This window comes from Vipera berus (genome assembly GCF_964194415.1).
Source record: "Vipera berus genome assembly, chromosome: 2".
NCBI lineage: Eukaryota > Metazoa > Chordata > Lepidosauria > Squamata > Viperidae > Vipera > Vipera berus.
Window position 1 is genome coordinate 277119137 of NC_138203.1, and position 27172 is coordinate 277146308.

At 44.8% G+C, this 27172-nt stretch overlaps 3 protein-coding genes across 5 annotated transcripts in view; all 3 read left to right on the top strand.

The window, feature by feature from the left end:
- Positions 1–27172, top strand: part of LOC308664071 (uncharacterized protein) — a 60256-nt gene that overhangs the window by 4088 nt on the left and 28996 nt on the right. The window lies entirely within an intron of this gene.
- On the top strand, positions 7585–13270 carry LOC308664082 (uncharacterized protein). Of its 3 annotated transcripts, XM_081321058.1 has the most exons (7): positions 7585–7712; positions 8323–8420; positions 8521–9067; positions 9331–9448; positions 9553–9635; positions 10657–10783; positions 11563–13270. In XM_081321058.1, exons 3-7 carry the CDS (start codon positions 8654–8656, stop codon positions 12939–12941), a joined length of 2121 nt encoding a protein of 706 aa, XP_081177184.1. In that variant the 5' UTR covers positions 7585–7712; positions 8323–8420; positions 8521–8653; the 3' UTR covers positions 12942–13270. The 3 variants fall into 3 exon arrangements, with proteins under 3 accessions (XP_081177184.1, XP_081177182.1, XP_081177183.1); XM_081321056.1 differs by having other exon boundaries at positions 8323–9067; XM_081321057.1 differs by lacking the exon at positions 7585–7712 and having other exon boundaries at positions 8133–8420.
- On the top strand, positions 19677–26228 carry LOC308664083 (uncharacterized protein). Its single transcript, XM_081321059.1, has 6 exons — positions 19677–19874; positions 20703–21249; positions 21503–21620; positions 21951–22027; positions 22800–22926; positions 23598–26228. The coding sequence occupies exons 2-6, from the start codon at positions 20758–20760 to the stop codon at positions 24785–24787; spliced, it is 2004 nt and encodes a 667-aa protein (XP_081177185.1). The 5' UTR covers positions 19677–19874; positions 20703–20757; the 3' UTR covers positions 24788–26228.

Here is a 27172-nt window from a genome sequence, read left to right on the forward strand (position 1 = left end):
TGAAAAGACCTTTTCTTGTAGCAGTAATCTTAATTCCCACAAGAGGATCCACACAGGATAGAAGCCGTAGAAATGTGTAGAATATGGAAAGGGCTTTAAGAAAAATTGTAATCTTTCTTCCCATAAAAGGATCCGTATGGGGAAGAAACCATATGAATGAATGTATGACGTGTGGAAAAAGCTTTGCGAGAAATTACACTCTTGCCATAGAAAGATCCACATATAGGCGAAGCTATGACAATACAGGAAATGAGGGAAGAGGTTCAATAGAAATACAGGTAGTCCTCGGCTTATGACTGCAATTGATCCCAAAATTTCTGTTGCTAAGCAAGACAGCTATTAAATGAGTTTTGCCCATTTTATGACTTGTTGCCACAATTGTTAAATGAAGCATTGTAGTTGTTAAGTTAGTAACCCAGTTGTTAATTGAATCGGGCTTTCCCATTGGCTTTGCTTATTGTAAGGTTACAAAAGGTGTTGACATGACCCAGGGGACACTGCGACCTTTGTAAATATGAGTCAGTTGCACGTGAATTTTGATCATGTGACCATGGGGGAGTACTGCAATGTGAAAAACAGTCATAAGTTAATTGCTTTTGTGCTGTTGTAACTTTGAATACTCACTAAATGAACTGCTGTAAGTCGAGGACTACCAGTAGTCATCTAAAATCTCATGGAAGGAGCATTTGGACAACAATCCAAATAAATACTAGACCTTGTTAGGTAGCATGTATAATTTGCCTGAAGTTAAAACTCAAATACTTTGGCCACCTAATGAGAAGGAAGGACTCACTGGAGAAGAACCTCATGCTGGGAAAGATTGAGGGCAATAGAAGAAGTGGATGACAGAGAATGAGGTGGCTGGATGGAGTCACTGAAGCAGTAGGCGTGAGCTTAAAGGGACTCCAGAAGATGGTAGAGGACAGGAAGGCCTGGAGGAACGTTGTCCATAGGGTTGCGATGAGTCGGACACGACTTCGCAGCTAACAACAACAATAATTTGCCTTTCTAGTGCAAATCAGAACAAGGTGGATCCCAAATCCTGTTGTGGTTTTGGCTAAGTAGGAGTTTGGATCTGAAAAGTGAGTATCAGTGGAGATTAGGGACATTTAATTGCCCTTTCAGTGACTTGTCCAGCCTATTATTTTAACAGTTGCAGATTTCCCAATCATTTGAAGCAACTCCATCTGAACAATATATACCTGATTTGTCTCAACCAGAGAAAACCTATCATTCCTTCCAGCAGAGCAGACGTGCAGGCAGAAATTCAATCCTCAGTCTCTTACTAGAGTTCAACCTATTTTTGTTTTCCAAAATGCATAGCTAAATTTCCATGGAGATTCTTAGTCTTCCAGGTCATAGTTATCCCAAAGATGCTTTTTCATGTGTCAACTGGACTTTCTTGTTTTTCTTTGAAAACATTTCGTTTCTCATCAGCTCTGATGTCTTCAAAGAAAAACAAAAGTCCATTTGCCTCGTGGAAAAAGCGTCTTTGGGATAACTTTTCTTGTTTTGTTTAACCTTTTTACAGTTTGACATTCCACCCTTCTAAATGGGATGCAGACGACAGCAGTAGCTATGGAGGAGATCTATAAAGAGAACGAGATTTCACTGAGGCCGAATTGGAAAAAAATAACAGAGAGGCTGTGTGTACTAAATGTCTGATGATTTTCTCCCTCTTCCTTTCCCTTGTTCTTGCTCCAAATAAAACAGTAAAAGGAAAATTTAAATCTTGCCGGCATCAAAAAGAGCCAAGCATCAACTGAGGAAAGGGAGTTTGGGAAAGTGCAGGGCTAATGCCTCCTTAAGTAACACCAGCTGCCTGCAGTTAGTGCAGGTTCGAGTCCCACCAGGCTCAAGGTTGACTCAGCCTTCCATCCTTCCGAGGTAGGTAAAATGAGGACCCAGATTGTTGGGGGCAATTAAGCTGACTTTGTAATAATGCCGCTTGGGGGTGGGCCGAAAGCCCTAATAAGCAGGCATATACATAGAATGAAGGCTATTGCTAAGCACATTGGTTTGTGCTTAAATTGTAAGCCGCCCTGAGTCTTCGGAGAAGGGCGGGATATAAATGGGATTAAAATATATATATATGTGGGAATGATCTTGGGAGAACAGGAGAAACACTGGATGCCTGGGCAACGGTCTCAGAAGAGGCAGCTCAGGCCTCAGATGACGGAACACGCGGGAAGCATTTCAATTTCCAGAGAATAAAAACTGAGAAGGGGACAAATACTTTCAGTCTTGCAAGATTCTCTTAACTATATAGTTCAGGGGTAGGCAACCTTGGCTCTTTTATGACTCGTGGACTTCAACTCCCAGAATTCCAGAGCCAGCCATGCTGAGGGGAAAGGGAGAGGTTTCCAAGCTGAGCCATGCTGGCTCAGGAATTCTGGGAGTTGAAGTCCACGAGTCATAAAAGAGCCAAGGTTGCCTAACCTCACAATACAGGTAGTCCTCAACTTATGACCTCAATGAGCCTTGGTGGAGCAGTGGGCTAATGCCTCCTTAAGTAACACCAGCTGCCTGCAATTAGTGCAGGTTCGCATCCCACCAGGCTCAAGGTTGACTCAGCCTTCCATCCTTCCGAGGTAGGTAAAATGAGGACCCAGATTGTTGGGGGCAATTAAGCTGACTTTGTAATAATGCCGCTTGGGGGGGGGGCTGAAAGTCCTAATAAGCAGGCATATACATAGAATGAAGGCTACTGCTTAAGCACATTGATTTGTGCTTCTTAGATTGTAAGCCGCCCTGAGTCTTCGGAGAAGGGCGGGATATAAATGGGAATTAAAAAAAAAAGTTAGTACAATCACTGTAGGAATGGTTGGGGGCTTTTGCCACGTTAGAAAGTGCTGCAATTCACAAAGGAGTTACTACTTCATGGTGATGAAAATAACTGAATTCAGACCTACTGTGTGAGACGGTGACTAGAGATAAGCAATAGGAATGAGAAAGTATTTTTCAGTCTAAAATATTTGTGTCACGGGTTCCTCACCATAAACCTGTATGCATACATATACCACGGAAGAAGCTTCAGACGAAGAGTTCTGAAAAGAAACCACAACTGTGGGAAATCCTATAAACACACATGCAAATGTTTTTCTCCAGTGAAGGTGCCAAACCAGGGAACTTTTGTGTATTAGGCAAATGTGATCCCAACCACACCACAGAAACCACAAGCCTGGGTGACTCAACCAGCATGACCATATCTTTTCCTGGCCAAGACAGCGTGGTGCATGTTGTATCAGATGGGTTAAAGAACTCTGATTCTTCAGTGTGAAGGATGAGGGAGCATCCTCATCCTTCACACTGGTTGAATATTGGGTTGAATGCTGGTTGAATATTGGGTTTCAGAAGAGTGTTTCTCTCATTATTAGATGGGAACAGAGAAACCTCGAACATCAATTTTACATCTCTTGGGACAGAATCTTAACATCTGTGCCAGTTGCCACAGGTAGGCAACCTTTTCCTGGGCTCCAAGATCACTGCAGATGGGAACTGTAGCCAAGAAATTAAAAGGCGCTTGCTCCTTGGAAGGAAAGCCATGGCAAATCTAGACAGCACACTAAAAAGCAGAGACATCACCCTGTCAACAAAAGTGCGTATAGTCAAGGCTATGGTCTTCCCAGTTGCAATGTATGGCAGTGAAAGCTGGAGCATAAGAAAGGCTGAGCGCCAAAGAATTGAAGCCTTTGAACTATGGTGCTGGAGAAGACTCCTGCGAGTTCCTTGGACTGCAAGGCGATCAAACCGGTCAGTCCTAGAGGAGATCAACCCTGACTGCTCTTTAGAAGGCCAGATCCTGAAGCTAAAACTCAAATACTTTGGCCACCTAATGAGAAGGAAGGACTCACTGGAGAAGAGCCTAATGCTGGGAAAGGTTGAGGGCAATAGAAGAAGGGGACGACAGAGAATGAGGTGGCTGGATGGAGTCATTGAAGCAGTAGGCGTGAGCTTAGATGGACTCCAGAAGATGGTAGAGGACAGGAAGGCCTGGAGGAACATTGTCCATAGGGTCGCAATGGGTCGGACACGACTTCGCAACTAACAACAACAACAAGGCAACCTTGGCTTTTTTATGATTTGTGGACCTCAACTCCCAGAATTCCTGAGCCACCATGGCTTGCTCAGGAGTTCTGGCACTTGGAAGTCCACGAGTCATAAAAGAGCCAAGGTTGCCTCCTCTGGTATAGGGACATCATACATGTCTCCATTCCAAGGACTTGGGTTTGAATCCTGGCTGGCACATGCCTTTTTTCAACTTTTACCCTTCTGGGATGTGCAGGCAGCATCACCAGACCGAATTTTCATCCCAGTTTTTGTTTTTAGTGGGGGACAAGGAGCCCAGAAACCAAACACAAGTTTTGGTGGCCTGAATCTCTGGACTGAGGGAGGCTGATGCCAAGCCCTGGGCCAAGTCTTTGTGGCGCAAGGGGTTAGCGCATCTGGCTGTTAACCAGTAGGATGGTGGTTCGAGCCCACCCAGGGACGGCCTGCTTGATGAAATGATCCTGAGGTGAAGGTGATGGACTGTTATTGCATTGGGTTCTTCATCTGAGGGCTTCGATTCCCATACTGTCAAGGATTTTTCTCAGTAGGATTTAAATATCTGAATTAGTTTTACCCTCTGGAATGAAAAATGGGGGCGAACGGCCATCGCCTTTCTTGAGGATTTTATTGGCCACAGAGCAGCACTGGAATTGTGTTTTTGTTAGAGACGATTAATCCAAGCAGGAGCATCCAGCATTGGGAGCTATCCAGGGTTCTGAATCCTGTCTTCTGGCACATGCAATTTTTGATTGCAGTGCTTTTATTATGTAATCCATTGCTATTTTTCTTGAGGCTCCATGCTAGATCTCGGTACTAATGACACTAATTCTCTCCCATAGTGATCTCTAGTTGTCCTGTCAAGAGTGGTTTAATTCCTTTTACAGATTAATTTGGATTTGAAAAAAATAATCAGGATGCTGCCAGGGGGCAAATCTTTGCATCCACTTTGCATTATGGCCAGATGTGTTAACTCTCCATAGAATCTTTTCCTTCTTCTGCTCTTTCTCTGAGCATCACCTGCTGGTCTTCTTTGAAGCAAGCACTTTGCTGCATTTTGTCCCAAGATGGGATCTGACATATGGAGCTGTACACCCTACTGGGAATTCTCTGGGTCAATTAATTTCCCATCAACTTCTCCAGTGGGTGTCCCAGGAAGTGGATGTGTTTGTGAAGGTTGATGCCACAGTGTCAGTCATCTTCTGGACGTCACACTGACTGACTGACTGATTTATTTATAAAAATTATTGGCTGCCCATCTTATCACAGGGTAACTCTTGGAGGCTTACCATCATAAAAGTAATTATAGATACATATTGGGAAAGTGGGAGATGGGATTGATCAGTCACCTCCACTGTGATGCTCCCCCATTGGGGCCTCTAGCTAACTGGCAGAGCCAGATCTTTAGGCCCTTAACGAAAGGTCAGGAGGGTTGGGGTGCATGTCAAATGGGGGTGGGGATGGGCAAGATGATGCAGAAGGCAGGAACAACAACAAAGGAGGGTCTTCTGCTGGACCTCACCAACCAGAATAGTCAGGCTGATGGGTCCTGCATCATGCCTCTCCTGGTAGCTTGTGGGGGATGGGTTTTCACTTCCCCTCAAAACCACAAATGTAATCAATCATCAAAAAAATGATTGCTATCTGGGATCCACTATATACCGTGTCACATTTCCAACAGATGGAAATTGCAGGGATTAAAATGCAGCTGTGAGTAAGAATTTAACTGTTGGAAGGTTTAATAAATCTATCTAAGAAAGGTGTACCTTTAGGTTTTTTTCCCATTTACAGAGAAGGACTTGTATGCACATTCTAAATACAGACTTTCCCACAATGCAGTTTTGGGAGAAAACGTTGCAGAAACAACCTTTTGAAAGATGGCCAGCCCAACCCTCTAAGTTAGCACCTTCCCAATAGTTTAGCTGTTCAGAGGATGTAGATGTGAGGATGTGGCTTTTTCAAAGGAAAACACCAGGGACCACTCCTGAGCTATCTTGCTTATCCAGCTCACCTTTGTGATAGCTCAAGATGGTCCCATTCCACTGTGGGTGGCCACTATTTTAGATCATTTATATATCCTTAAAGGTAAAGGTAAAGGTTCCCCCGCACATGCGTGCTAGTCGTTTCCGACTCTAGGGGACGGTGCTCATCTCCGTTTCAAAGCCGAAGAGCCAGCGCTTGTCCGAGGACGTCTCCGTGGTCATCTGGCCGGCATGACTAGACGCCAAAGGCGCACGGAACGCTGTTACCTTCCCACCGTAGTGGTCCCTATTTTTCTACTTGCATTTTTATGTGCTTTCGAACTGCTAGGTTGGCAGAAGCTGGGATGAGTAACAGGCGCTCACTCTGTTACGCGGCACTCGGGATTCGACCCGCCAAACTGCCGACCTTCTGATCGACAAACTCAGCGTCCTAACCCACTGAGCCACCGCCTCCCTTATATATATCCTTGCAGAGTTTCATCTTATTGAGTTACATAACACATTATATTTTGCCCCTCCCCCCAAATGCTGCAGTGGCGAAATTTGGTCAAAGAAAATCTCTCAAAACCCAAGACTGAACCAACAGTCTGAGAGTGTCTGAAATTGTGCTTCCCCTGTCCTTCACTCTACCAGCTGAGCTCTGGAAGAGCACCAAGCATAAGGAACAACATTACTTGCTTTAATCACCAGACTGAGGTGGCCAGGAAGCGATAAGGCCATGCTGATTTATAGTTGCCCATGCCCAGGGGTGGGCAACCTTAGCTCTTTTATGACTCGTGGACTTCAACTCCCAGAATTCCTGAGGAAGCCATGCTGAGGGTAAAGGAAGAGTTTCCAAGCTGAGCCATGCTGGCTCAGGAATTCTGGGACTTGAAGTTCTTTGAGCCACTTCTTCTTCAAAGAAAGGGCAGGAAAAGGCTTCATTCCTAAGACAAGAAAGAACTCCATTGCATTTTCTATTTTATTGGAGAGGGAATGAATGAGGAGAGGCTGATTTCAAGCCACCGATCAAAGAAGGCTGGTCATCCCAAGCAAGTGGAGAATAAAGCCTGACTCGAGTTTCAGCTCCCAGAATTCTGAACATGAGGGAAAAGGGAGGGTTTCCCATCCACGGCCTGCCTGAATCCTCTTAAACACAGGAGGAGGAGGAGGAGGAGGAGGAGATCTCCTGAGGTGCCTGCAGAACAACTAAGGGTTTTGCTAATTTCTGAGGCTGCTCTTGAGGAAAGTGACTTTTGAGCTTCAACGAAGATTTCCTCAGTGTTCACAAATAATAATAATCACACAGAAATAATTTCTGTGAAATTAAGAAGAGGAAGCTCTAAACCTGCAATCATAATTAGAAAGGCAAGACGTTAGAGAGACCCAATCCCACGCCCATCATCCCCGGCCCCCTTCGGCGCCCTTGCAGGATCCCCTGGCATAGCGCAGAGCGTCCACCAGGGGTCTCCCTCGGCAGCGGTTGGAAAGGAAGGGCAGTCGCCTTCCGGAGGGAACTGAGCATGCGCCTGGCTCTTCCGCCCTCTGAAGGGAGATTCGTACTTGCCGGAAAGGCTGGGAGCGCCTCTGCTTTTTCTGCCGTGTCCGATTCTGCTCCCCTTCGCTGCGGCCCTTAGGCTGAGCCAGCGGGCCAAGAGGCCGTGAGGAATCCCCGCACGGGGGGCGATCCAGACGTGACTCAGAGTGAGTGGAGGGGGAGGAGGGGGCTTTCCTCTGATGCTGGAGGCGGGCGTGGAGTATGCAAAGCTTCATTGAGTTCCTCTTGTTGGTTTGTACGCAAGGCTACAGTTCCACGTGTCAAGAGTTGAGTGCGAGGTGTGTAAGGACTGGAACTCGGTTTCCTCGTTTCCCTCCTTGCCTCACTATCCGTTGGTGGCTCTGCCGGTGCATTGGATGGTGGTTTGTTAATTCTGGCTTCTGGAGTTCACCCAGGACAGGGGAAGGGAACCTCGGCTCTTTTAGGACTCAAGGACTTCAACTCCCAGAATTCCTGAGCCAGCTATGAGCCATAAAAGAGCCGAGGTTGCCTTCCCCTGACCCAGGGGTTTGGGCCACGAGGTTAATGGGGTTCTGCTGCCTTAGGTTTTACTAGAAATTCAAATGTTGGTTAACCTGCTTGCTAAATCGATTTAGATAGGCACTCACGTGAATTTTCTTGTAACTGGAGAGATATATAATTTGGATTGTGCAAAGGGTAGTTCTTTCTAGGGAGAACAGAAACGATTTGATATAATTAATCTGTTAACAGAAACAAACCCAAATGTATTTATTTGGTATTTTGATTCCTTGATAGAAGTTGAGCAAGAAGAGAAGAGTGCTACAGAACTCTCCCCAAAAACAAATTAGTCTGTCTAATAAGATTCCCAACCACCCCGATTTTACCAGACATTGGTGAGTTCATAAGAATTTTTTTGTTGATTTGTTTATGGAGGAGGATGCTCAGTATTCAAATTTGTCATCCTGTTGCAACCCCCTGTGTTTTGCTTTTCAGATACCTAAGCTGGTTCCTCTGGAGACTGAAGTATCTTGTGAGTGAAGAGGCCTGAATGGCATTAGGAGAATTGGACAGACCCCTTGTGATTAGGAAGACCTGGGGAGATCAGTTCATTTTGGTGCTGGATTAGATGGAGGGACAAAGCCCAGCAGATTCAGAAATTGGAAAAGGCCCTGCAGCTGCTCTGCCTTGGAGCTTTGGGAAGAATGGGGCAAGTCCTGGGCAGAAGAGCCAAGAAGAAGAAGCCAACAGTTCAGACGTCCAATGCTGTCACTTCAGAGTAGTGCAGTTCCAGGAGGGAAGAGGTCCCCGAGATGTTTGCAGTCAGCTTCACCGCCTTTGCTGTCAGTGGCTGCAGCCAGAAAGACACACGAAGGCCCAGATGCTGGACCTGGTGCTCCTGGAGCAATTTCTGGCTTTCCTTCCCCCAGAGATGGAGAAATGGGTGCGGGAGTGTGGAGTGGAAACCAGTTCCCAGGCGGTGGCCCTTGCCGAAGGCTTCTTGCTGAGTCAGAAGGAAGAAAAAATTCAAGAAGAGTTGCAGGTGTGTGAATGTAATTATGTCAGTTCCAAAGAGAATCTCTCTGAATTTGTCAATGTGTCTCTGGTAGAATTTTCTGGGATTATGAACTCCTAAGACCCATTGTTCTATTCTTCTTCCAGAGGATGCATTTGGGGCAATTCTTGGATTTTCACTTTTCAGCTTAATGTATGGACATTGGGGTCTGCTGGGTTGCGTGCTCAATCCTGATAATTCATTTCTGTCTCTGTACTCTTACCTTCTTTCTCTTGTCACGTCTTGTCCAGAAATCGTTGCAAGCTATCACTGAGTATCCCCAGGGGTGGAAAGATTCATCCAAATCCTCCCAGGAGCTGTTATCTAGGAAGAGCTTCCAGAAAGTTCAAAGTCAACACACCGCACTAGGTAACCGAAGTTCTTTTCATGTGATTTGAGGTTTGGACATCCAGGTGATAGTTTTGTTCATCTTGAGTGAAATCTCTCTGCTTCCACTGTTTTCTATCTCACAGATAATAGAAAGCTGTCCTTAGTGTTTTTAGAACCACCTTCTCTTTGTGGTGGAGCTGAAAGAGTGGCTGAACCTCTGCCTCAGGTAGGAGGAGAAATATTGGAAAGGTCCATGAACCTTGGATGGGTTTAATTTTATTCTGTATAATATTCACTGTGTAATGTTGCTGTTTCTAATGTATAATGTTGCTCTTTCTAAGCAAGACAAATTTTAGATCATATCATTAAAAATTCACACTTGGCTTAACTTAACTGTCCCTTCTGATAAATTTTTTCTGCCCTCCTGCTTCTTTTCTATCTCCCAGGGTCATTCTCACATACCATTACAAGCTCTCCCAACACTCCCACGAAGGTGTGGAGTTGGGGGGGAAGAGTTTGTTCCCTCGGTTGATGAAGCAGTCTATGGACAAAAAGCAGATGGATTTCCCCTGTATTTTCTTCTGCCCACTCTAGGAAGAATTGGAGCCAGTGAGAAGTAGTGGGTTTAATACCCAACTACCAATTGAGCAAAAAAACTGTTTTAGTTGGCTACACTGAAAGGCATGCCAAATATTTCCAATTTGATCCAATGTGCTTCAGTTGTCCCCTCAGCCAAAAGCTGTGAGATCTCATTTTGAATTCTGCAGAAAGATGCCCGTTGTGTTCATAGGATCTCTTTGCTTAATTTGTGAAAGAAAACTCTCAGATTAATCTTGGGAAACTGGTTTCCTTGTCCAGGATGTTGTGGAGTGGAGGGAAGAGTTTGTTCCCTCGGTTGATGAAGCAGTCTATGGACAAAAAGCAGATGGATTTCCCCTGTATTTTCTTCTGCCCACTCTAGGAAGAATTGGAGCCAGTGAGAAGTAGTGGGGCTAATATCCAACTACCAATTGAGCAAAAAAACCCACCTGTTTTAGTTGGCTACACTGAAAGGCATGCCAAATACTTCCAACTTTATCCAATGTGCTTCAGTTGTGCCGTCAGCCAAAAGCTGTGAGATCTCATTCTGAATTCTGCAGAAACATGACTGTTTTGTTCATAGGATCTCTTTTCTTAATTGGTGAAAGAAAACTCTCATATTTTCGTTGGGATTATCTGTTAATTGGGAAACTTGTTTCCTTGTCCAGGATGTTGTGTCTTTGGAGGAAGTGGCCGTGTATTTCTCCGAAGAGGAGTGGTCTCAGCTGGATCCTGACCAAAAGGCACTCCATGAGGAAGTTATGGTGGAGAATTCCAGGAATCTGGCTTCTCTGGGTAAGAACCCCCATCTGTACTCAGAAATGTAGAGAAGGAATGGGTGGGGGGCTTAGATGTTTTTTCTGATAAGAAAATATCACTTTATATCCCGCCTTTGTTATTTTTTGCTCAGGGCAGTAGATGCACCCAGTACTCCTCCTTCCTATTTTTCCCCTAACAACAATGCTGTGTCATGGGTTGAGCCGAGAGAGACTGGCCGAAAGTCAGCCAGCCAGCATTCGTGCTTAAGGCAGAACTAGAACTCCCAGTCACCCAGTTTCTAGTCTGGTGCCTTCACCATTGGAGCAAACTGACTGAGATGTGCCCACTTGTGTTCTCAGTTTGGCATCATTCCAAGTTGAGGGTGGGGGAGCTATTGCCATCCAGAAATTTTATTGACGTTCAAAGATTCTGTCTGACAGACAAAATGGAGATGAGGTTTTTCACTGAAGTTGGGGAGTTGGTGGGTATGTTGCTGTCCCAGCATTATAACAGTGTCCAATAGCAACTTGGGGAGTTTGTAGCCCCATGGAATTGTCCCAGGTCATTAAACAGGCTGACACACACGGTTGGTCAAAGTTTAGGACAAGGTTTTGCTTACTTTCATTCTGAGGTCATCCAGTTTTGATATATGAGAATTGGGGGGATCCCACTTAGAAATACGTCTTTGGTAACAGCATGGCTTAGAATCTTCATGTTTGCCAGCAAAGCCGCCTAAATATATTTTGCTAAATTTAAAAAGAAAAAATTTGGTCATTCCCCTAGTCTTGCTACAGTTTTCATTTTTCTTTTTCAAGGCTTTAACGGGCAAGAGAATAAGAATTGCAAGGAGGAATGCCAAGCGATCCATCTGGGAGAGAGAAAAGAGAACTTTACAGATCAAGTGCAACCAAAGAGTAATGAAACAAAGCCATCACAAAGTAGAGTTGAAGAAGGCTTTCCTCCGGTCAGTTTGCTTCCTAACCGTATAAGCACCGATACAGAAGAAGAACCTTATAAATGCATGGAGTCTGGAAAGAGCTTTAATAAATCTGCTTATCTTATTTCCCATAAAAAGACACATTCAGAAGAGAAACGATATGCCTACAGGAAATGTGGAAAGACGTTCCATGATAATCACTGTCTCAGAACTCATGAAAGGAATCATACAGGAGAACGGCCTTATAAATGCATGGAGTGTGGAAAGACCTTTGGTTATAGCAGTCATCTTAATTCCCACAAGAGGGTCCACACAGGAGAGAAACCATATCAGTGCTTGGAGTGTGGAAAGACCTTTACTTGTAGTGGTACTCTTAATAATCACAAGAGGATCCACACAGGGGAGAAGCCATATAGGTGCATGGAGTGTGGAAAGACCTTTACTCGTAGCAGCACTCTTAATAACCACAAGAGTATCCACAGAGGGGAGAAGCCATATCAATGCATGGTGTGTGGAAAGCGCTTTCATCGTAGGAGTAATCTTAAGTCCCACAAGAAGTTCCACACAGGGGAGAAGCCATATCAATGCATGGACTGTGGAAAGACCTTTACTCGTAGCAGCACTCTTAATAACCACAAGAGGATCCACACAGGGGAGAAGCCATATCAATGCATGGACTGTGGAAAGTTCTTTAGTCAGAGTTCGAGTCTCATCTCTCATAAAAGGATCCACACAGGTGAGAAGCCATATCAGTGCATGGAGTGTGGAAAGGCCTTTACTTGTAGCAGTCGTCTTAATCTTCACAAGAGGATCCACACAGGAGAGAAGCCATATCAGTGCATGGAGTGTGGAAAGGGCTTTCATCGTAGGAGTGATCTTAAGTCCCACAAGACGTTCCACACAGGGGAGAAGCCATATCAATGCATGGACTGTGGAAAGACCTTTACTCGTAGCAGCACTCTTACTACCCACAAGAGGATCCACACAGGGGAGAAGCCATATCAATGCATGGACTGTGGAAAGGTCTTTCGTCAGATTTCGAATCTCTTCTCTCATAAAAGGATCCACGCAGGTGAGAAGCCATATCAGTGCGTGGAGTGTGGAAAGGCCTTTACTTGTAGTAGTCGTCTTAATTCCCACAAGAGGATCCACACAGGAGAGAAGCCATATCAATGCGTGGAGTGTGGAAAGAGCTTTAGTAAGAAGTTCAGTGTTGCGATTCTTGATATATATACTGGAGTGGAGAAGATGGATTGATTCTATACAGAATAAATATGGGACTAAAAAGTTTCATTTGGTATATTAATGAGTATTAGTATAATTATTACCAGAATTATAAGATGTGTTGTTATTTAGTTATGTTTAAGGGAGCTAAAGTGCGATAGGATTTGAAGTTTAATTATAGTTACTGAGCATATTTTAGCTTAAGTTTGTTAAAGGTAAATGCCCTGTACTCTGCTGTGGGAAGTCGGGGGGAGGGGAATTGAGATTATGTTTTAAATGTATTGGACGATGTATGTTATGTTTATGTTTAAAAATGTATTGTAAAACTCTAAAACTCTTTAATAAAAAAAAACAAAAGTTCAGTCTCACCTCTCATAAAAGGATCCACACAGGCGAGAAGCCATATCAGTGCATGGATTGGGGAAAGGCCTTTACTTGTAGCAGTCATCTTAATTCCCACAAGAGGATCCACAGAGGAGAGAAGCCATATCAGTGCGTGGAGTGTGGAAAGACCTTTCATAGTAGCAGGAATCTTAATTCCCACAAGAGGATCCAGAGAGGAGAGATGCCATATAAATGTGTGGAATGTGGAAAGGGCTTTAGGTGGAATTCTAATTTTGCCTCCCATAAAAGGATCCACACAGGAGAGAAGCCATATAAATTTGTGGAGTCTGGAAAGGGCTTTATTCAGAACTGGGGTCTCATTTCTCATAAAAGGATCCATATGGGGAAGAAACCATATGAATGAATGCATGGCGTGTGGAAAGAGCTTTGCGAGAAATTACACTCTTACTTGCCATAGAAAGATCCACATATAGGCGAAGCCATGTCAATATAGGAAATGTGGGAAGAGCTTCAATAGAAATACAGTTAGTCCTCGGCTTATGACTGCAATTGATCCCAAAATTTCTGTTGCTAAGCAAGACAGCTATTAAATGAGTTTTGCCCATTTTATGACTTTTCTTGCCACATTTGTTGAATGAATCATTGCAGTTGGTAAGTTAGTAATCCAGTTGTTAATTGAATCTGGCTTTCCCATTGGCTTTGCTTATTGTAAGGTTACAAAAGGTGTTGACATGATCCAGGGGACACTGCAACTTTTGTAAATATGTGTCAGTTGCACGTGAATTTTGATCATGTGAGTATGCGGGGAACTCAACGGTCTTAAGTGTGAAAAACGGTCATAAGTTATTTGCTTTTGTGCTGTTGTAACTTTGAATAGTCACTAAATGAGCTGCTGTAAGTCGAGGACTACCAGTAGTCATCTAAAATCTCATGCAAGGAGCATTTGGGCAATAATCCAAATAAATACTAGACCTTGTTAGGTAGCATGTATAATTTGCCTTTCTAGTACAAATCAGAACAAGGTGGATCCCAAATCCTGTTGTGGTTTTGGCTAAGTAGGTTAGACCTGAAAAGTGAGTATCAGTGGAGATTAGGGACATTTAATTGCCCTTTCAATGACTTGTCCAGCCTATTATTTAACAGTTACAGATTTCCCAATCATTTGAAGCAACTCCATCTGAACAACATATACCTGATTTGTCTCAACCAGAGAAAACTTACCATTCCTTCCAGCAGAGCAGACATGCAGGCAGAAATTCAATCCTCAATCTCTTACTAGAGTTCAACCTTTTCTTGTTTTCCAAAGGTAAAGGTAAAGGTAAAGGTTCCCCCGCACGTGCGTGCTAGTCGTTTCCGACTCTAGGGGCCGGTGCTCATCTCCGTTTCAAAGCCGAAGAGCCAGCGCTTGTCCGAGGATGTTTCCGTGGTCATGTGGCCGGCATGACTAGACGCCAAAGGCGCACGGAACGCTGTTACCTTCCCACCGGAGCGGTCCCTATTTTTCTACTTGCATTTTTACGTGCTTTTGAACTGCTAGGTTGGCAGAAGCTGGGACGAGTCACAGGCGCTCACTCTGTTATGCGGCACTCGGGATTCGACCCGCCAAACTGCCGACCTTCTGATCGACAAGCTCAGCGTCCTAACCCAGGTCATAGTTATCTCAAAGATGCTTTTTCACGAGGCAACTGGACTTTCTTGTTTTTCTTTGAATACTTTTCGTTTCTGATCACCTCTAAAGCGAAATGTCTTCAAAGAAAAACAATAAAGTCCAGTTACCTGGTGAAAAAGCGTCTTTGGGATAACTTTTCTTGTTTTGTTTAATCTTTTTACAATTTGACATTCCATTCTCAGGCTGCTGGTTGAATTTTGGGTTTCAGAGGGGTTTTTCTCTCACTATTAGATGGGAAAAGAGAAACCTTGAATGTGCTGTTACATCAGCCATAAAGTACTATGCAGTGCAGTGCAGATTCAAGGTGCTGGTGATGACCTATAAAGCCCTAAATGGCATGGGTCCAGATTATCTCAGGGAGCACCTGCTGCCAGCATCAGCCTCCCATTGTCCTGTGCACTCCCACAGGGAGGGCCTCCTTAGGGTTCTGCCGGTTAGGGAATGCCGGCAGGTGATTCCAAGGGGGTGGGTATTCTCTGTGGGCGCACCTGCCCTATGGAATGAACTGCCGGTGGAACTTCGGACTGCCCCGGACCTTCGCTCGTTTCGCCGGGACCTGAAAACTTGGTTATTTGATCTTTCTGGCCTGGACTGAGGGGGTTTTAATTTAATTTTAAATTTTAATTTGTTTTAATCATGGGCTAATCTTAATTTAATTCTATTTTAATTGTATTTATTTGTATTGTTTAATTTGCCCTGTAAATTGCCCTGAGTCCTTCGGGAATAGGGCGGTATATAAATTCAATTAATAAATAAATAAAATAAAATATTGTGCTGCCACCATGTGGTTGTTTGGGGAACTGCAACAATATGTTAATTTGCTCAGCCAACCCCTCCCATTTGTGACGTACTTTCTCCTTAATTCTGTTCTATCACTTCCCACCATTTCAAGCGGACAGTAGGACCATTACTGTCTTTTGACCTTGAAAAACCGTCTATTTCATCATCTACCACCTTGTCTGCTGTAATCATCTCTGCATGGAAATAAAGGTCCTTCTGGATGATAAAAAGGTAATTTCATGAGTTCTGCTATCTGGCAAAGGCTGTTAGCAGTGATACTATCCACTTATACAGGCCAGGCACAGGGGTATCAGCAAGGGGATACATCATTAAACAACAGTCAGAGTCAGAATAGTCAAAGACAGTAGAATTCCTACTGCCTGCAATCCATATGTGTGTGTCATATCTGCAAGCAAATTCAGTGCAATCTGCCATCTTGTGAAAGCACATGGTCGCACGAGCTTACTGCACATCTGTGTATGCTAAAAACTGTTTCTGTACATTGGACTGTGTTATAAACCCTGTCTAAGCTGCGATTTGCCTTCATAAAGAGACAGTACCCATTTTTTTACAAAACGTGAAAAAATGTCTAGACAAGGCTCTGAACACTCCTTTATCGCTGAATCAACGCAGATGCTAGCTGCCCTAGAAAGGCTAAAGGTCTTTGAACAAGTAGTGAAGGAAAGCACCGATTCAGATTGTTCCATCCCAACAGAAGTGGAAGACCAGTGGAACGCACCAGTAAATATGTGCTAAAGCATAATATTTGCAACGATGCAGAGCCATCTTCTGTACCTCCTATGAACAACACTGTTCTGACTCTCAACATAGAGACCCCAAACCTGCAAAGGCCTGAGCCTCTTCAACTCTACAACACAAGTGCATCAACACTTCAAACTGCATCACCTCTTGCCAATGACAAGGTAACTTCCAACAATAAACTACAGTTTAATCAACAGCCAGCACAACCCTTAGAGTCTAAATCACAGCTGAATCCTCTTGCAACATCATTCTATCCTGGTACACCTCACTCTTATTCACCAGAGAACTTTCACACTCAAGGGGTCCCACAAGTTTCTTTGGCACCAAGGATCAGACTGTTAATATGAAACAGTATTAGAATGTGCAGAATGCCTTATACAAGGCTTGCAATGCACAAAGGAAAGTGTACTGGGACCTTTAAAAAGCAAACAGTAAAAGGCAAACTAACTTGAGTTGTATCATAAAAATATTTTTACTCAGACAATATAACACAAAACAAAAACACAATTACATATAGTCCAGTTTTCAATCCAAGGTCAGTAACGAAGAATCACCGTTGAATAACAGTTCAGGAGTAAACAAAGTCAAAGTCTAAAATCCTTACCAGTTAAAAGTCAAATATCAATACAGTAACAAGTCAGTCAGAGAAAAAACACGAGAGAGAGAGAGAGAGAGAGAGAGAGAGAGAGAGAGAGAGTGTCTAACATCTGAAATTCATTTATACTGAATAGAATTAGAGTTGTTGAAAGTGTGGTGGCACATCAGCTTCCTCTTTTCCTGGAGGAAGCGGATTATCTGGACCCCTACCAATCGGGCTTTAGGCCCGGGTACAGCACGGAGACGGCATTGGTCACACTGGTGAATGATCTCTGGCGGGCTCGGGACAGGGGTTGCTCCTGTGTCCTAGTCCTATTAGACCTCTCAGAGGCTTTTGATACCATCGACCATGGTATCCTACTGCGGTGCCTCAGGAGGTTGGGAGTGGGTGGCACTGTTTTACAGTGGTTCTCCTCCTACCTCCTGGGTGTTCTGTACCAGCCTGCTACCGGCCCTGCAGCAAAAGCAGGGACAACCCCTTTACAAATGGCAAGAGGCTAGAATAAAGCCTGCCAAATTTATTAACATAAAACAGAGCAAGACAAGACACCAACCATGAAACAGGAGCTATGAAACAGGAACTATCCAAGCGGTCGCCTTCAGCAAACCAGCCCTCCCACACATTCCCCTTAAATACAGTTCAGGGCGTGGCCTCTCTGTGCCTCCTTCCGAGGTGCCCCATTGCCTTCCTCTGTTTACTCCTGATTGACTGCCTCCTGCGTCGGGCGTCCTTGAACAGGGCCAGCTGTGGGTCATCTTCATCCACGCTGTCAGGCTCACACAGCTGGGTCTCCGTCGTGACCAGGTGGGAGGGGCCTGGATGAGGGCTCTGCGGAGCCTCAAGGCCATCATCAGCAAGGTCTTCAACACCCCCCTCCTCCTCCTCTGAGTCGTCCGACCCAACTGCCGAACCCACAGGCTGACCCTGAATCACAACACTGGGTCGTTCGCAGTCGGTGTTGGCAGGGGGGCAGAGGTTGGCCTCGAGGCCTCTCGTTTGTGGAGTCCCTCAGGGGTCGGTCCTCTCGCCCCTTCTGTTCAACATCTATATGAAGCCGCTGGGTGAGATCATTCGTGGTTTTGGGGTGGGGTATCATCAGTACGCTGATGATACCCAGCTTTTTATTTCCACCCCAGATCAACCCAGTGATGCCCTCGGCGTGATGTCCCATTGCCTGGAGGCAGTTCGGGTCTGGATGGGGAGGAACAGGCTGTGCATACCAGCATCTCGGGTTGTCCACTCTATTCCATCTTTATCTATAAGGGGTGAGGTGTTACCCCCCCCGTAGATAGGGCTCGCAACTTGGGTGTCCTTGACTCAGCTCAGTTTAGAAGATCATATAGGAGCTGTGACCAGGGGGGCTTTTGCCCAGGTTCGCTTGGTGCGCCAGTTGCGGCCCTATTTGGACGGAGATGCCCTACGCACAGTCACTCATGCGCTTGTGACCTCTCAGACCTCTCTAGACTACTGCAAGGCTCTCTACATGGGGATGCCCTTGAATACCACTCGGAGGCTCCAGCTGGTGCAGAATGAGGCCGCGCGAGTTGTGATGGGGGTCTCCCGATACTCCCATGTAACATCTCTGCTCCGCAACCTGCAAAGGCTTCCAGTTGTCTTCCGGGTGAGATTCAAGGTGCTGGTGATGACCTATAAAGCCCTAAATGGCATGGGTCTGGATTATTTACGGGAGTACCTTTTGCCGGTGTTAACTTCCCATCGTCCTGGGCGCTCCCACAGAGAGGGCCTCCTCAGGGTGCCGTCAGTCAGGGAATGTTGACTGGCGGCCCCCAGGGGGAGAGCATTCTCTGTGGGCGCGCCTGCCCTCTGGAATCAGCTCCCTGTTGAGCTCCGGATGGCTCCCGACCTTCGCTCTTTTCGCCGCGACCCAAAGACTTGGCTATTTGAACTTGCCGGCCTGGACTGAGGGACTGGGATTTTAGATTTTAAATTTTACATTTTAGAATGTGTTTTATTGTTTAGGACAGACATGTCAAACACAAGGCCCGGGGGCCGGATCCAGCCCGCAAAGTGGTTTCATGCGGCCCGTGAAGCCATCCTGGAAACAGTGAGGGAACGGCCCCCACTGCCTTGGCCCTGGCCCAGAGACCCTCCTTCTGCCAGAGACCCTCAGATCTGTCCCACTCCTCCCCCATAGGCACCCTTGATGCGAACGATGTAGAGCTAGCCACGCCCACCCAGTAGGCCACACCCACCCAGGCCACACCCACCTGGCCCCCTGAGGGAAACCGCAATGCTGATGCGGCCCTCAATGAAATTGAGTTTGACACCCCTAGTTTAGGGCTACTTGGTTTAATTTATTTTAATTTTTGTATATTATGTGTTGTATATAGTGTTTAAATTGCCCTGTACACCGCCCGAGTCCTTCGGGAGAGGGGTAGTATATAAATCAAATAAATAAATAAATAAATAAATAAATAAATAAATAAATAAATAAATAAATAAATAAAGAAAGAAAGAAAGAAAGAAAGAAAGAAAGAAAGGCAAGACGTTAGAGAGACCCAATTCCACGCCATTGCAGGATCCCCTGGCATAGCGCAGAGCGTCCACCAGGGGTCTCCCTCGGCAGCGGTTGGAAGGGATGGGCAGTCGCCTTCCGGAGGGAACTGAGCATGCGCCTGGCTCTTCCGCCATCAGAAGGCAGATTTTTTAGGTGCCGGAAAGGCTGGGAGCGCCTCTGCTTTTTCTCCCGTGTCCGGTTCTGCTCTCCTTCGCTGCGGCCCTTAGGCTGAGCCAGCGGGCCAAGAGGCCGTGGGGAATCCCCGCACGGGGGGCGATCCAGACGTGACTCAGAGTGAGTGGAGGGGGAGGAGGGGGCTTTCCTCTGATGCTGGAGGCGGGCGTGGAGTATGCAAAGCTTCATTGAGTTCCTCTTGTTGGGTCGTACGCAAGGCTACAGTTCCACGTGTCAAGAGTTGAGTGCGAGGGTTGTAAGGACTGGAACTCGGTTTCCTCGTTTCCCTCCTTTGCTCACTATCCGTTGGTGGCTCTGCCGGTGCATTGGATGGTGGTTTGTTAATTCTGGCTTCTGGAGTTCACCCAGGACAGGGGAAGGGAACCTCGGCTCTTTTAGGACTCAAGGACTTCAACTCCCAGAATTCCTGAGCCAGCTATGAGCCATAAAAGAGCCGAGGTTGCCTTCCCCTGACCCAGGGGTTTGGGCCACGAGGTTAATGGGGTTCTGCTGCCTTAGGTTTTACTAGAAATTCAAATGTTGATTAACCTCTTTGCTAAATCGATTTAGATAGGCACTCACGTGAATTTTCTTCTGCCTGGAGACATTTATAATTTGGATTGTGCAAAGGGTAGTTCTTTCTAGGCAGCAACAGAAACGATTTGATATAAATAATCTGGTTCCAGAAACAGAAACCCAAAACATATTTTAAATGTATTTATTTGGTATTTTGATTCATTGATAGAAGTTGAGCAAGAAGAGAAGTGTCCTAAGAACTTTTCCCAAACATAAATGAGTCTGTCTAGTAAGATTCCCCTCCCACCCACATCTTCCCAGACATTGGTGGCTTCATAAGAATTTCTTTTGTTGATTTGTTTATTTATGGAGGCGGATGCTCAGTATTCAAATTTCTCACCCTCTTCCAACCCCCTGTGTTTTGCTTTTCAGATACGTAAGCTGGTTCCACTGGAGACTGAAGTATCTTGTGAGGGAAGAGGCCTGAATGGCATTTGGAGATTTGGACAGACCCCTTGTGATTAGGAAGAGGTGGGAAGATCAGTCCATTTTGGTGCTGGATTACATGGAGGGACAAAGCCCAGCAGATTCAGGAGTTGGAAAAGGTCCTGCAGCTGCTCTGCCTTGGAGCTGTGGGAAGAATGGGGCAATTCCTGTGCAGAAGAGCCAAGAAGAGGAAGCCAACAGTTCAGAGGTCCAATGTTGTCACTTCAGAAAAGTTCATTTCCTGAATGGGAGGGGTCCCCGAGATTTTTGCAGCCATCTTCACCACCTTTGCTGTCAGTGGCTACAGCCAGAACGACACACAAAGGCCCAGATGCTGGACCTGGTGCTCCTGGAGCAGTTCCTGGCTTTCCTTCCCCCAGAGATGGAGAAATGGGTGCTGGAGTGTGGAGCGGAGACCAGTTCCCAGGCGGTGGCCCTGGCCGAAGGCTTCTTGCTGACCCAGGAGTCTGAGAAGATGCAAGGAGAGTTGCAGGTGTGGTAATGTAGTCTTAGCAGATCTGAAAAGAATCACTCTGTATTTGTCAATTCCTTTCTGTCAGAATTTTCTGAAATTATTAACTTCTAAGGGGAGTTATTCTATTCTTCCAGAGGATGTATTTGAGGCAATTCGTCCGTTCTGTTTTGGGTTTCAGCAATGGACATTGGGGGCTGCTAATTTGACAGTGCAATATGATAATTCATTTCTATTTTTCTGCTCTTTGTTTCTCGTATCACATCATGTCCAGAAATCTTTGGAAGCTGTGACTGAGTATCCCAAGGGGAGGAAAGATTCATTCAAATCTTCTCCAGCGCTCCTGTTCAGGGAGACCGTATACAAACATCAAAGTCAGGCCACTATGCCAGGTAACAAAACCTCTTTTTGTGTGACGTGAGATTTCAACATTTACGTGATTCTTTTGCTCCTCTTGATTGGAATCTCTCTTTTTAACAAATATGCTTCGAAAGCACGTAAAAATGCAAGTAGAAAAATAGGGACCACTACGGTGGGAAGGTAACAGCGTTCCGTGCGCCTCTGGCGTCTAGTCATGCCGGCCACATGACCACGGAGACGTCCTCGGACAAGCGCTGGCTCTTCGGCTTTGAAATGGAGATGAGCACCGGCCCCTAGAGTCGGAAACGACTAGCACGCATGTGCGGGGGAACCTTTACCTTTACCTTTTATTTTTCTCACAGAGAGTACAAAGCTATCTTTGGAATTTTTAGAGTCACCTCCTCTTTGTGGTGGAGCTGAAGGATTGGCTGAACCTCAGGTAAGGAGGAGAAACGTTGCAAAAGGTCCATGAATCTTGGATGGATTTCATTTTGCTATGGAGTTTGATGTATACATTTGCGGTTTGTAAGCAACATGAATTTGATATCAGATCATTGAACATTCACACTCAATTTAGCTTACCCTCTCCTTTTTGAGGGGATCCTTTATGATATGCATTCTCCACCCCTCCTGCTTCGCCTTCAGATTTCATTGACCAGACAGTTGTGAGCATTGTGACTCTTCTGTCTCCCAGTGTCATTCTCACACACCATTACAAAAAAAACCCCTTTTTTTGCATTTTGAAAAGGAATTTTTGGGCAACCATGACCTGGTGATTGAGAATCTTCATGGACATATATACTACTATTACAAGCTCTTCCAACACATTCACGAAGGTGTGGAGTTGCGGTACATTTGCCTCTTAAGTGGATAAAGTAAGCCATTGGCAAAAATGTCAGTGGGTTTTGCCAGTGGTTTGCTGTGCTCTGCCCACCCTAGGGAGAATTGGGGTCACTGATAAGAGTAGATTGAAGACCCAACTACCAATTGACCCCAAAATTATTTTAGTTGGCTACAAAGAAAGGCATTCCAAATACTTCCAACTTGATCCAAAGAGCTTCAGTTGTGCTGTCAGCCAAAAGCTGTGAGATCTCATTCAGCAGAAAGATGCCCGTTGTGCTCATACGATCTCTCTGTTTAATTGGTGAAAGAAAACTGTCAGATTATTCTTGGGATTATCTGTTAAGTGGGAAACTTGTTTCCTTGTCCAGGATGTTGTGTCTTTGGAGGAAGTGGCCGTGTATTTCTCCGAAGAGGAGTGGTCTCAGCTGGATCCTGACCAAAAAGCACTCCATGAGGAAGTCATGCTGGAGAATTCCAGGAATCTGGCTTCTCTGGGTAAGAACCCCCACCTGTGCTCAGAAATGTAGAGAAGGAATGGGTGGATGTTATTTTTGATTGGAAAATATCACTTTTTATTTATATCCCATCTTTGTTAGTTTTTTCTCAGGGCGGTAGATGCACCCAGTACTACTACTTCTTCCTATTTTTCCCCTAACAACAATGCTGTGTCATGGGTTGAGCTGAGAGAGACTGGCCCAAAGTCAGCATTCGCTTAAGGCAGAACTAGAACTCCCAGTCATCCAGTTTCTAGTCTGGTGCCTTCACCATTGGAGCAAACTGACTGAGATGTGCCCACTTGTGTTCTGAGTTTGGCATCATTCCAAGTTGAGGGTGGGGAGCTTTTGCCATGCAGAAATTTTATTGACTTTCAAAGATTCTGTCTGAAAGAGAAGTGGAGATGAGGTTTTTCACTGAAGTTGGGGAGTTGGTGGGTATGTTGCTGTCCCAGCATTATAACAGTGTCCAATAGCACTTGGGGAGTTTGTGGCCCCTTGGAATTATCCCAGGTCATTGAACAGGCTGACACACACGGTTGGTCAAAGTTTAGGACAAGGTTTTGCTTACTTTCATTCGGAGGTCATCCAGTTTTGATGACCTAAATTTCAAAAGAAAAGATTTGGTCATTTCCCCTAGTCTTGCTACAGTTTTCATTTTTCTTTTTCAAGGCTTTAATGGGCAAGAGAATAAGAATTGCAAGGAGGAATGCCAAGCGATCCATCTGACAGAGAGAAAAGAGAACTTTACAGATCAAGTTCAACCAAAGAGTAATGAAACAAAGCCATCACAAAGTGGAGTTGAAGAAGGCTTTCCTCCGGTCAGTTTGCTTCCTAACCCTACAAGCACTGATACGGAAGAAGAACCTTATAAATGCATGGAGTCTGGAAAGAGCTTTAATAAATCTGCTAATCTTATTTCCCATAAAAAGACACATTCAGAAGAGAAACGATATACCTGCATGGAATGTGGAAAGATCTTCCGTGATAATTACTGTCTTAGAACTCATGAAAGGAATCACACAGGAGAACGGCCTTATAAATGCATGGAGTGTGGAAAGACCTTTACTGGTACCAGTCATCTTAATTCTCACAAGAAGATCCACACAGGAGAGAGGCCATATCAATGCATGGAGTGTGGAAAGACCTTTACTTCTAGTAGCACTCTTAATGACCACAAGAGGATCCACACAGGTGAGAAGCCATATCAATGTGTGGAGTGTGGAAAGAGCTTTAATAAATCTGCTAATCTTATTTCCCATAAAAAGACACATTCAGAAGAGAAACGATATGTCTGCAAGGAATGTGGAGAGATCTTCCGTTATAGTTACCGTCTCAGAACTCATGAAAGGAATCACAGAGGAGAACGGCCTTATAAATGCATGGAGTGTGGAAAGACCTTTACTTGTACCAGTCATCTTAATTCTCACAAGAAGATCCACACAGGAGAGAGGCCATATCAATGCATGGAGTGTGGAAAGACCTTTAGTTATGGCAGTAAACTTACTTCCCACAAGAGGGTCCACACAGGAGAGAAGCCATATCAATGCATGGAGTGTGGAAAGACCTTTACTTGTAGCAGCACTCTTAATAACCACAAGAGGATCCACACAGGGGAGAAGCCATATCAATGCATGGAGTGTGGAAAGGGCTTTAGTCAGAATTCGAATCTCACCTCTCATAAAAGGATCCACACAGGTGAGAAGCCATATCAATGTGTGGAGTGTGGAAAGAGCTTTAGTAGGAAGTTGAGTCTCACTTCTCATAAAAGGATCCACAAAGGCGAGAAGCCATATTGCAGGGATGCTGGAAGCTGCTGTTGCTGGGATGCTGCTGCTGCTGCAGCCGGGTTGAGAAATTAGCTGCTGGTGAAGCTGGGCAGAGGCTGCTCCTGCCCAGGGTTGGTACCCATGAAAGAAGGACACAGAGATCTCTCGGGGAAAGGGCCCCGCTGCTCCTGGGATGCACACTGAATACTGGACCACTGAACACTGAACTGAACTCCCAGGAGCAGTGGACCTTGTTTATTTATAGCAAAAGCAACCAATCACATTTTATTCTTATTCAAATAGACCAATCATGGTTACACATGTGTTCTTCTAAACTATCCTAAAAGGACATAGGTGTTAGAGGTAGATTCAAATACAGTAATGACCAATCATTTGCAGGAGGCGTCAGAATTTGCCTTAAATGGAATAGCCAATGGTGTGAAGGAATACTGTGATTATGCCCTTATGTGGCTGTAGCCAAATGGCCTCTCCTAGGTTTCTTTGTTTTCTGGGTTTATGGCTTACTTCCTTACACATGGTTCACTGAAGACTTTCCATGGTAGAAAAGTACTAGCCAGAAAAGTACTAGCCAGCTACATGTATAGGAACAGAGATCATGGTTATTCCAACACCATATGAGTGCATGGAATGTGGAAAGGACATTATTTATAGCAGTAGTCTTAATACCCACAAGAGGATCCACACAGGAGAGAAGCCATATCAGTGCATGGAGTGTGGAAAGGCCTTTACTTGTAGCAGTCATCTTTATTCCCACAAGAGGATCCATATAGGAGAGATGCCATACAAATGTGTGGAATGTGGAAAGGGCTTTAGGTGGAATTGTGATCTCACCTCTCATAAAAAGATCCACACAGGAGAGAAACCATATCAATGTGTGGAGTGTGGAAAGAGCTTTAGTAAGAAGTTGAGTCTCACTTCTCATAAAAGGATCCACATAGGCGAGAAGCTATATCAGTGCACGGAGTGTGGAAAGGCCTTTACTTGTAGCAGTCATCTTTATTCCCACAAGAGGATCCACATAGGAGAGATGCCATATAAATGTGTGGAATGTGGAAAGGGCTTTAGGTGGAATTGTGATCTCACGTCTCATAAAAAGATCCACACATGAGAGAAGCCATATCAATGCATGGAGTGTGGAAAGGGCTTTATTCAGAACTGGTGTCTCATTTCTCATAAAAGGATCCATATGGGGAAGAAACCATATGAATGGAATGTTTGTGGAAAGCTTTGTGAGAAATTACACTCTTTTTTTCAGTTTTATTAAATACACATTTAAAAACAAAAATGGATATGATTCAACTTCCCTAGCTACAACACTACTATTAGTATTATCTTATGTTACAGAAAGAAATAACACAAACCTAAAATACAATCTATAACAGGACAAAGTATAAAAAACTACATATAAGATCTGTTGGTTTTTTTAGTACACGGTCATTCACTCCTCAGCATTATATTTACGTATCTTTCAGTAATGTCCATTATATAGATGCTAATAAAAAATCCTTACATTATCAACCAATCAATGTTCATCTCAGCGGTCTTCCTTAACTCTAACCAATTGTACAAATTTTGTCAAATTTCATAATACTCCATTTAGTTCTTATTTTTGATCTCTAGGGTTAACCTGTCCATTTCAGCGCAGGATAAAATTTTATCTATTATTTCTTCTTCAGTGGGTGTTTCCTTTCTTTTCCATTTTTTGGCATATGCCAGTCTTGCTGCGGTTAAGATATGGACTAATAGGTAGAGAGATGCTTTACTGAGATTATCGTTAATAATCCCCAATACAAAGATTTCTGGTTTACACTCTTACTTGCCATAGAAAGATCCACATCTAGGAGAAGCCATGTCAATACAGGAAATGTGGGAAGAGCTTCAATAGAAATACAAGTAGTCCTCAGCTTATGACTGCAATTGATCCTAAAATTTCTGTTCCTAAGCAAGACAGCTGTTACACCTCATGGCAGGTTCTTTTGGGTTGCCTTGGGACTTCCCTGGTCTCCTGGAGGGTGATGCCTCTGATTTGCCCTGAGGGGCTTTTCAGCTGCATTCTGCTTCGTGGTGACCCTCTCTCCCACATTTGAAACAGCCTGTTGATTTCCTAGCTGTGGACGGTGGTTTCGCTGGCTCGCGTGTTTGCTCACTTGGTGGGCGGGCCCATGGTTTTCCCTGGTGGTCTCTTTTTAGTAGGTCTATCTTCGCCTCCTTTGCCAGGACATACCAGTCATCAAGACGGTGTGGGTCTCCTCAAGGCAGTCAAGCATCATATAGATCGTAGTTTAGCCCGACTTTGAAATGATTTAGGTGGATGTCTTCCGGCCAGTTCAGCTTGCTGGCAATGGCCCGGAATTCTTGTGTGTATTCAGCCACTGGCCGTCTGCCCTGCCTCACCATTTTGATTCTCTCCTGGGCCTTACGATCAGCCAAAGGTCCTCAAACCGCCTCCTCAAGGAT

What these genes read in the sequence shown, in the direction of transcription:
- LOC308664082 (XM_081321056.1), top strand. Translation starts at nt 8,654, where the DNA reads ATGGAGGGACAAAGCCCAGCAGATTCAGAAATTGGAAAAGGCCCTGCA. An exon ending in AAGTCAACACACCGCACTAG is followed by an intron (nt 9,449 to 9,552) that starts GTAACCGAAGTT and finishes TCTATCTCACAG; the next exon opens with ATAATAGAAAGCTGTCCTTA. An exon ending in CAGGAATCTGGCTTCTCTGG is followed by an intron (nt 10,784 to 11,562) that starts GTAAGAACCCCC and finishes TTCTTTTTCAAG; the next exon opens with GCTTTAACGGGCAAGAGAAT.
- LOC308664083 (XM_081321059.1), top strand. Translation starts at nt 20,758, where the DNA reads ATGGCATTTGGAGATTTGGACAGACCCCTTGTGATTAGGAAGAGGTGG. An exon ending in AGATGCAAGGAGAGTTGCAG is followed by an intron (nt 21,250 to 21,502) that starts GTGTGGTAATGT and finishes CATCATGTCCAG; the next exon opens with AAATCTTTGGAAGCTGTGAC. An exon ending in AAGGATTGGCTGAACCTCAG is followed by an intron (nt 22,028 to 22,799) that starts GTAAGGAGGAGA and finishes TTCCTTGTCCAG; the next exon opens with GATGTTGTGTCTTTGGAGGA.